At 59.5% G+C, this 9,769-nt stretch overlaps 2 protein-coding genes across 3 annotated transcripts; one reads left to right on the top strand and one right to left on the bottom strand.

The window, feature by feature from the left end:
• Positions 1 to 845: 845 nt before the first annotated feature.
• Positions 846 to 8,324, bottom strand: UTP4 (UTP4 small subunit processome component). Of its 2 annotated transcripts, none has more exons than XM_063312775.1 (16): positions 8,126 to 8,324; positions 7,839 to 8,030; positions 7,428 to 7,512; positions 6,881 to 6,970; positions 6,315 to 6,526; positions 5,574 to 5,745; positions 5,139 to 5,230; positions 4,880 to 5,006; positions 4,669 to 4,733; positions 4,242 to 4,364; positions 3,928 to 4,087; positions 3,656 to 3,762; positions 3,251 to 3,346; positions 2,590 to 2,775; positions 1,997 to 2,098; positions 846 to 1,012 (listed from the first exon to the last, which is right to left on the bottom strand). In XM_063312775.1, the coding sequence occupies exons 1-16, from the start codon at positions 8,291 to 8,293 to the stop codon at positions 896 to 898; spliced, it is 2,094 nt and encodes a 697-aa protein (XP_063168845.1). In that variant the 5' UTR covers positions 8,294 to 8,324; the 3' UTR covers positions 846 to 895. The 2 variants fall into 2 exon arrangements, with proteins under 2 accessions (XP_063168845.1, XP_063168846.1); XM_063312776.1 differs by having other exon boundaries at positions 851 to 1,012; positions 4,910 to 5,006.
• An 18-nt stretch (positions 8,325 to 8,342) lies between these two features.
• Positions 8,343 to 9,251, top strand: CHTF8 (chromosome transmission fidelity factor 8). Its single transcript, XM_063312792.1, has 3 exons — positions 8,343 to 8,399; positions 8,473 to 8,602; positions 8,701 to 9,251. Exons 1-3 carry the CDS (start codon positions 8,377 to 8,379, stop codon positions 8,899 to 8,901), a joined length of 354 nt encoding a protein of 117 aa, XP_063168862.1. The 5' UTR covers positions 8,343 to 8,376; the 3' UTR covers positions 8,902 to 9,251.
• The last annotated feature ends 518 nt before the right edge of the window (positions 9,252 to 9,769 follow it).

Raw genomic sequence — 9,769 nt, 5'->3', positions numbered from 1 at the left:
GAGACCCAGGCAGGGACAGCAGAGGACGCCACCTTCAAGCTCCACCGAGCAGCAGCACGGCCACCCCCACCAGCCACAAAAAGCAGAGCACAGGCTGTTCCTCTTCCTTCTCTTCCCAGGGAACACGGGTCACACTCTCTCTCACACACACACTCCCACCCTCCCTTCCTGGAGGAACACAAACAAAGCAAGGTCAGGGGCAGCCTCCTCCCTGCTGCTGACTTTGCTCTTCTTGCCTGATGGGGCGGAAACCGGGGCTCCCGGTCCTGCAGACGTGGAGTTGGAGGCGGCAGTGAAGCGCCTCCCTGGCGTCCAGTGTCAGCCTTGCTGGAGGGACCCCGGGGCTGCAAAGGGCCCTGCACAGAGCCATCCACACAGGAGGGAGCCCAGCTCACCCTTCAGCCGCAGGCCACATGCAGCAGGCTTTTCCCAGAGCGGCCACCACTGCCGGGTCAGCCTAGCCGAGCCGCACCTTTCCCGGGCAAGGGACGTGCCCCTGCACGCCTGGCACCGAGCAGGAAGCGTGACTCCTTGCGGTGCTTCACAGGAAAGGTTCGGAGAGTCTTCCACTGCCCATCTATGCCAGAACACCAGAGTCCAGAGCCTGGCGGGTCTGGGCTGCCCTGCCTGGCACCAGCAGTTAATCATTCCAAGGGAGGGAGTGCCCCTTTCCTCCGTTCAAAGCAGCTTTCCCTGCCAGATAATGGTGGAAAAACAAGTGACCTCAAGGACACAGGAGGGGGGCTGCAGGGAGGGAGGCAGCCCTGGGTCCCCGCGAAGCCACGCAGCCCCTGCTCCTGAAAGGGGGGTGGGTGCCGGTCAGCCCCCCTCGGTGAAGGATGCGAGGACAGCCTCTGCAAAGGTCCCTCAAGGCCTCCTCTGTGGGGCCGCCTCTCTACGTCCCAAATTTCTTCTGATAGATGGGCGGGGGCAGCTGGGCCTTGATGTCCATCAGGGGCCGCTCCACCGCCACCAGAGAACTCTCGTCCAGGAAATCCACAAAGAGCAGAGGCTGGGGTGGGGCAGAGAGAGGAAACCAGCAGTAGAGTTAGAAGGGGCGCTCTTGGCATGGCTGGGCTCCCCAAGGGTACCTGGCTTAGCCCCTCTGAGCAACCAGGGGCTACTTTGCATGCTGGCAGGGACAACTGTCCTACGGCATCCACCCTCCAGTGCTGCCAGCCACAAAAATGCTTGTGCCCACCGTCTGGATTCTCCTGCCCATCCCGCACCATGCACACACAGCCCCACAAGAGCCAGAGCAACCCAAGGGCCCCCCCTCAGCCACCAACTCTCTGCTTCCCACAGCAGCCAAGCGGAAGGAACATTCACCAGCTCGGCCCTGCAACTGCCTGGCAGCAGTGGCTCCCACTGAGAGCCCCTGATCAACTTGGGGAGGGAGGCTGGGCCCTGGCCCTTAGCGCCAGCCTCCAAAGTGAGAATGGGAGGGGGATCACGGCCCCCCTCGGACTACCTGGGCACCATCCCTGTCCTCTGCGCCTGGGCGTCTGTGTGGACCCAGGCCCTGCCTCTGCCCCAGCCCTTGCAGGACCTGGCCGCCTGACAGAGGAACCACTGACGCAGCCAAGCCCTTCCACGACACCAGCGGCTCTCTGGGGCTCAGGCCCAGGATGGCAGCGCCCCTCCTGTCCCAAGGATGGGCCAGGCGCATCCTCAGCTGGGGCTCCAGCAGGCGGCCGTGACTCACTTCTGCTGGACTGTCCGCTATTCCCCCAATCCGTTGCAGGCAGAGACCACCCCAGTGTCCTTTGGCAACAAATTAGGGAAGTGAAGGGCAGGTCAGCCATGTTTGCAGAACCCACCAATCCTGGTTAGTCTAACTCCCCGAGTTCTCCCACTGCACCACGAACTAACCCCCCAGCTGGGCTTGCAGGAAGGGGAGTCCTCTTGGTTCAGCAGGCGCTGCTCACCCAGCCCCACGCGAAGGGCCTTTCTTTGCTCCCCTCCTGGCTCAGAGGGTCCATTGCCAAAGACCAACCTGAAACCGCTTGCAGATCTTGAAGGCACGGCCACGATGGCGCTGGGCTGCCTTCACGAGCTGTGCCTGCTGCTTCGAGGCTGCAGCATCCTGGTGCAGTGGCTGGAGGAGCAAATTAAACGATCAAACACGCAGAACAGTCTGTATCCGAGACAGAGCGCAGTTCCTTCAAGGTGTGTTTTGCCAAACGGCCTGGCTCACACCTCGTACCAAGCCCCAACCAAACCAACAATGTTCTGGCTGAAGCCAGCAAGGGAAAGCACTGCCAAGTGGTGCTGACCATTGGGGGGGGGGAGGCATGCCATTCTCTGTTGCCATGGAGCTCTGGATGGATCCTGGACCCTAGACCAGTGGCCCTAAACACAGGTTCAGAACCTCCAGCATTGGTCCACCCACCCAGCTTGTCCGGATGTGGGACCAGCAACCCACAGCCCCACTTTTGAGAGGCAGGGCCTTCTGTGCACAAGCAGTGCTTTTGCAACCCAGGACTGAAGGAGGGAGGGCAGGAGAGGGCACAGGTGACCTTGGCTCAGAGAACGCGGGTGCTTCTGCACCCCACGGGGCAGGTAAGCACGCTCAGTGGCTTCACTCACCAGCAACGTGTCCAGGATGCAGAACATGTATGTGTCGTGGAGCAGGACGTGCGAGGAATGCCTGGGGCGGAAGGCGATGTGGGTGATGGGCGTGTCTCGCTCCAGCCAATCCTTGTGCAGCCCCAGCTGCTGCAGCTCTCGGCTCCAGGGCGTGTATCCCTTGTCTTTGATACTGAACTCAAACACCTGGAAGCAGGAAAGCCAGCAGGGTGGGATGAGTTCTCCACCCTCCTGAGACCCCGTTCTGAAGCCAGATGGTCTCCACCTCAGGACAAGCAGCGCCTCTCCCCCACAACGCTGCCTTCAGTGCCTGCAGGGAGCAACCGTTCCTCTGGCGGAAGGTGTACTTTCAGGGAGGGTGTGTGCCTCTTAATCGCAGCTAACTCCAGCAGAGACAAGACATGCTGCCTCCAATTAGGCTTGAAGACGGTAACTGGGCTGCTGACTCCCAGACGGAACCCCTCCCCTTCGCGGCTCCAGAACTGGCTCTCCCCCATCAGGTTACTGCCAAACTCTGCCCTAAGGGCGTGTGCGCAAGGATGGTCGCCTAGCCCAGCCAGACTGGCACAGTCCGGAGCAGTTCTTCAGGAAGCTGCGTTCTTGGATGCAGACTCGTACATGCCAACTCTGCTTTGCCAAGCTCAGGGGAATCAGCCCTTACCTGCTGATCTGAGTGCGTGATGATGAGGTTATTGGTCGCTGGATGGATTGCCAGTGCAGTCACTGGGCACCCGTACGCTGGCACAGTACAGTGAAGCTGGGGAAGGAAGGTGCAGCGGAATAAAAGGGACAGCCTGCCTTGGGTCCTCCCCACTGCCAATGCTGGCTTCTCCCCACCAGCCACAGAGGCTCCTGGAAGCATCCAGCAGCTCGACCAACCCTTGCAGAGGACAGCCCAAGGCTCTGGTAGAAGACCACAGGCAGAGCGAACGAGGTACCCAGAAATGTCCACTGCCTACAACTGGCCACAAGACCCAGATTCCACCAAGGAAAGAAATGAAGGAAGCAAAACTTGATTTAAGCAGCAGATTCGGCCTCTGGCTGCCAAGTTTGCAGCTGGGCTCACCTTGGTGTTCTCCAAGTTGTAGATGTGGATGTCCCAGTCTCCTCCAGCTGCAGACAGCCACCTGCCATCTGCGCTCACCGCCAGCCGGTGCACTGCTTCTGACATCTCTGCAAGAAGACACAGACCCAGAGTTGGAGCAGCTTTCCAGGTTTCCTTCAGCAGGTCTTAGATGCCAGCTAACGGCTGCCTTCTTTTCTTACTGGGAGCATTTGCAGAAAACATTTGCCTGCAATATTTTCAGCGTGCCTGAATCTAAAACAAGCCATTGTTACCCAAATTCGGACGAAGGATGTGTAGGTGCTTGCAGGCCCCTGACTGCAAGAGCAAAAGTACATGCACGCAGCCACGATCCGATGCCGCAAAAAGCCTGGTGGAGTCGTTGGAAAAAAGCAGGTGGTGGGCTGAGCCGTTCAGCTTGGGAGTCTTACGAACCTTGGGGAAAGCAAGAGAGGATTGATGCAGCCGCCTGGGCCCTCCAATCGCTCCCCACTTCCTTCCAGGGAGGCTCAACTTGCAGCCAGGGAACATTTCCAGCTGAACACTTCCATGCCCAAAGGTCTCCCCATGCCACGGAAATCTCACTCACTCTGTTGATGGAAACGAGGTCGCCAACGAGCTGGACCTGATGCAGATAGAACCTGGTAGCTGTGGAGTAGGCAATCCAGCTGCCACATGGAGAGACGCAGCTGCTGCGGATGTGCTCTGGACCCTTCCATGAAGCAAGCAGAACCGATCAGAAGTGCAGGTGAGCTGCACTGAGAATGAGGGCATGCGATGCTGGCCCAGCAAAGGGTGGGATTCTCCAGAGATCCACCGAAGTCAGTGTGCTGCATTGACCCCTCTGGTTTGAGATTTCCAACAGACCCCCGTTCCGTTCTTTCTCTGAACGGCTGCTGCCTGGCCTGACTACGAGGGACAGGGCAGGCAAGGGACAGACACACCGAAACCAAGGCACCTTTCCCGCAGATTCGGCCCAGCCACAGGGAGGAGAAATCACCTTGCCGGCTTCTCACCTTAGCCTTCAGCTGGAGCAGGTTCTGGGGTGGGCAGGACACTGGCAGGACTTCGCCAGGCCTTCCTGCAACAAGAAACAACGGCTTGCAGAGAGCCAGATGCCACCCGCCGGCCTTCCTGATGCAGAAGGACGTGGCAAGAAGGTCCCGCTGCAAGCACCACAGAGGGTGGCAGTGAAGGCAGGCTGTGGCTCTTTGCCACACCCATCACCTGCACATTGGGAGCCATGCGCATCCTCACCAGGGGTGTTTGTGGTGCCAAGCCTCCAGAGCTCCAGGTGCTGGGGGTACTGGAAGAGGAGGAGTCGGGCTCTCCTGGCGCAGGAGACGAGGCACCTCTGCGAGAAGGAGAAGCGCCACCTGAATCGCCAGCAAAGGAATCGGCCGGCCACACAGCCACGGGGATCCCACCCTTCTCTCCAGGAGCAGCTCTCCCTCAGCCAAGGAGAAGGGGCTGTCCGGCTACTCACGTGAGGGAAGGTGATTGTGCGGAGGGCGGCTTCGTAGGTCTTCGACTCCACCTTCTCCATCAGGGGTCGGATCACGAGTTGTCCATCCAGCCCTGCCAGAGGAGGACGGCACCTGGCTCATAAGGCGTTCCCTTGCACATCGCCCGGAGAGGGCTGGTTTTGTGCATCACCCCAAAGCACTCACTTGCCTCTGGATTGTTACTATCTGAGCCAGGATGCCCCGGCTTCGTAGCACATTTGAAGCCATCCAGGCCACATGGATGGCACTGGACGAGGGAAGACCAGCCTGGAGCACATCTGGTCTCCTCTGCCTGGCTGTGTCCCTTGGGGACGCTGTGGGGAAAGCCTTGCCCAGCCTCTACTACAGGCACCTTTTTATGAAGGGCCAGAACTGGGCCCTGAGTTACAACTCAGAAGTCTGGTTCCGTACTGTACCTCCAGAGATGAATGCTGTGGCGGTGTGCGCCACTGTCCGCACATCATGAGTGTGATGCCGAAAGGGTCTGGTCCGCACCCACTGGTGCTCAGTGCTGCCCAGCTTCACTGGCAGCAGCTGGAACTGATATACCGTCCCTTCCGACGTGCCAACCACAAGACTGTCTTCTGCCTGAGAAGAAAGCCAGTCAATACAAAGAGATGTGGACGTGGATGCTGTGAACTACACGGGGTCTGTGATGGCTGGGGAAGCACCACCACATGAACTGGCATGTGGGGTCTAAGGCCTATGCAGTTCCTTCTTTGGCCAATTATACCTGCCAAGCAGATGCCTCAGGGAAGTTGAAGAAAATGGTGGCCCAGCCTCGTTCTGAGGCAGCAACAGCCTCACGCTGACGCTTTGCTCCGCCTGCTAAATGGTGACCAATTTTATCATGTCAACCTGGACTTGCAGCAGCAAGTGCCCGCAAATTCCTTTCTAGAAAGTGGGATCCAAGGAGGGTGGTGCTCACACTACCCTGGTTGGGTGGGAAACTGATCCTGCTTCCCAGCTCCACACAAGGCTTGAGTTGGGAACTGGCAAGCTGGGTTTCGGCAGCTTGTCTATACCACTGGCCCAACTGCATCCGGCTGGAACGTTAGTATATATTCCATTCTCTAAATGGAGCATCAAGAGGCTTCTTCCTGTCCTTTTCATCAGGACTCGCAAAACACTGCCCACCTTTTGCAACTCTCACCCACCTCAGCCACGGCCACCGAAAGCACTGCAGCTTTGCTGATGGGATGCTTGGAGAGCAGAGTCCCCATCTCCGAATCCCAGAACTGCACTTTTCCAGCAGAGTCCGCGCTGACCACTGTGCCCTCTGAAAGGAAGGCCAGGCCCCAAACCAGGCATTTCTGGCTGGGGGAGCCTTGCAGACGTCTCTCCACCAGTATCCGCTGGCTGATGTGGCCTATGAAAGCAACATCTGGGATGTTCAACCGTGGCAATTCAAAATCAGCCAAATTCAAAGGTTTTTGGGAGAAACGGTTGCTCAAACGACACCACAGAAAACTCTCCTCTGCTACACCGGTCTCTCTACCTACCTGGGGGCCACAATCCCTGCAGAGCAGAACAGGATCCAATGTCTACGGGGTACTGCCACTGTCTCTGCCGGGTGAAATTGAGGCAGGCAAGAGAGCACCATCCCTCACCTTCACAGTCACAATGGATCAAAGACCCCCTTGGCAGCACAGGCAGATCCCCCCCAGATCTTCCTGCGGATTGTTTCTCTTGGTCCCAGCTCCAAACTAGTTGGGGAACTCACCAGATTTGACATCAAAGATGTAGAAGCAGTCAACGGAGCCAGCTGCAATCTTGGTCCCAGACGGATGCCACGAGAGAGAGAGGATGCGCTCTGTGAGAGAAGGGGGGAGAGAACATCAGCCCCAGAGGCTGGAACAGCCCAGGTAATGCTACTCCCCACATCCCACACTGCATTACAGGCATGAATCCAGCTGTCCCAGGATGAGGTGGCCTCTGGCACCCGCTGGACTCTTGCCTGGAACATCCCTGCTAAAGCTTCACACCCCGCACAATGAAGACAGGTTGATTTGTCGGTGCTTCGAATCTACCCAATAATCAAAGCTTTGGGCAAAACGTTAGTGTTAAAGGATTAAAGCAACATAATTATAGTACTGTTTAAAGTCCGTTAATTTCCAACTTAGAGCGTGAAACTAAAAACCCAGCCTGGAATTGTGTTCAGACAGAGAAAGATGCCTAGAATGCATATGACAGCTCTGCCTTCAGTCCTTTCCATTGAAAGCAAAGTCCCCCAAACTCCCCCTATGTTCCCCAAAGGCCCCCCCACCCACCTTTCTGTCGGTCCAGCTGCCTTTCAAACTGGACTTTGTCAGATAGGACGCGGAACAGCTTAATGGATCCGTCCTCACAGCCAACCTGCAGAGATGAGGGGAGTGTCAAAGTCTTCCCTCCTCCTGGGCAGAGCACCAGGTGCTTCCAGCATCCCTCGAGAAACACCATCGGGTCTTCCTCCTGCACCCGCTCAACTCGGAGTGTGCAAAAACCCCAGTTGGGCAGAAGTCTCGGGGGCCACCGAAGGGCTCTCCACCTCAGCCCGGCCCTAGACGCTCCCTGCCGCGTCGAGCCCCCACCCACGGCTTGGGTCCGTTGGCTCCCCCTGCCCTTAAGAGGGGGGTGCTCGAACTCGCTGGCCCCAAAGTCCCCCACTTCCTCACTTGGGGGACCCCCCGCGAGTCACCCACCGCCAGCTGAGTCCCGGCGGGGTCGGCGGCCATGCTCCAGAGGGGCCCCCCGAAGGCATCCACCGAGCACTTGACGCGCAGTCTCTCCAGGTCGTACTCGACCACCGCCCCGCCGAGCCCGGCGCCGAAGAGCCGCTCGCCCGCCGCCCAGCACAGCGCCTCCGCGACGCGCGCCTCGTGGCCCGGGATCACCTGCGGGGAGACGAGCGATGGGTCCGTTCGGCCGGCCGGCCGGCCGAGCGGCGCAGCCCCCGCCCCTGCCCCCGGCCCCCGGCCCGCGGGCGCACCTTCTCCTGGGCGCCGTTGGCCTGCAGGTCGTAGAGCTCCACGGCGCCGTCGAGGCGGCCGGCGGCCAGGCGGCGGCGGGGCGGGCGGGCGCCGGGGGCGGCCAGGCAGCGGACCCCGGCGGGCACGAAGGCGAAGAGCCGCGCGCGGTGCACCTGGAACTCGCCCATGGCCGGCGGGGCTGCACGTGTGGCGCCGACCCGGAAGCGGAAGCCGCGAGCGAGCGGGCGGGGGCGGGCTCTCGGCGGCCGCGATGGTGCAGCTGGCCGTGCGCCGGTGAGTCTCGGGCCGGGGGGCGGGGGGGGCGGCGGGGCCGGGCCCGGCCTAACCTGAGCGGCTCCCCTTGCAGGGCGGCGCGCGGGGAGGCGGCGGAGTGGCTGCTGCTGGAGCTGCAGGGGCAGCTGGAGGCGCGCGGCGGCGGCGGCGGCGGCGGCGGGCTGGCCGGGAGGCTGCTGGGGGACCTGCACTACACCCAGGAGGTCAGCGCGGGACCGGGCGGGGCGGGGGGCGGCCGGGGCGGGGGGCGGCCGGGCGACGCTGACCGCCGGGCTCGCCGGCCCGCTTTCCCTCCCTGCAGGGAGTGCCGGTGCTGATCGTGGGCCACCACGTCCTCTACGGGAAGGTCGTGCGGCTGGAGAAGGCCGTGGCCGTCCTGCGCAGAGCCGCCGCCCCCCCCGAGGACCCCGCCGCCTACGAGGTCGCCGCGCTCATCCGGACGAAGCTGCTCTTCAAAACGCGCCCCAAGCCCATCATCCCCAGCGCGGCCAAGAAGGCCTGAGGCGCGCCTAGTCCAGCGTTGACCCAGTGGCCCCGCGCAACTGGTCCCGGGCCCACCCTGGCGGGCTCTACCCCTCTTGCAGAGTGCCAGAAGGCTGCTGTTTGTTTTTGCTTCCAGCCTGGCAATTAGGAACAGAGGAAAATGCATCTATTTTCTGCAGAAATGGGATAGCTCTAGAACTTCCTACCAGGAATTTATCAGGAGTCTTGTTTACTTCATAGGAAACAACAGAAAAACCGGCTGCTCCATTTACAAAGCTTTATTATTGTAACAGACTTAGTAAAAAAAGATCCAAACCTATTTTTAAAAAAATGAAAATGCAAGTAAAAAATAAATAAGTTTACAAATAACTTTAAGTGTCCAACTAATGTTATTACCAAAGAGTACAAAAATTTCTAAAAATCTAAGAGGAGCCCAAGTGGATCAGCCTACAAAAAGGAAGCAATTGAAGCCCAGGAGGGCTGGAGAAGCCACAGCAGGAGCAAAAGAGCAGCATGTCCAGGCTGTCCTTGTTCGAAAGGAAGCCCAGACAGAAGAGTGGACAGTAGCGGCTCTCTGCTTCTCATTAACACACTTCGGCCTTGGCCAGCCCGATGACGTAAGTGGTTTGGTTGGCAGCTCTTTGTACAGCATAGCAGCATCTGCTCCTGGCATTTCCCCCCACTGTGGTCTTGAGGCCTGTGCAAAAAGGCAGCACCGGAAGACCCTCCCTCCCTCCATCCACCACTGCCAGCCTTTGAGGACTGGCAACTGCTCTTCATTCTTCACAAGAGTTCCCAACACAGGGACCTGGAGCGCTGGGCCCAGTAAGAAAAGGCTTGGATGGAAATGCCCTGACAGTACTAAGCTCTACTGTGCTGCAAAACAG

This window comes from Candoia aspera, chromosome 11 (genome assembly GCF_035149785.1).
Source record: "Candoia aspera isolate rCanAsp1 chromosome 11, rCanAsp1.hap2, whole genome shotgun sequence".
Classification (NCBI taxonomy): domain Eukaryota; kingdom Metazoa; phylum Chordata; class Lepidosauria; order Squamata; family Boidae; genus Candoia; species Candoia aspera.
The sequence above is the reverse complement of the archived record's forward strand: the minus strand, read 5'-3'. Positions and strand labels throughout refer to the sequence as shown.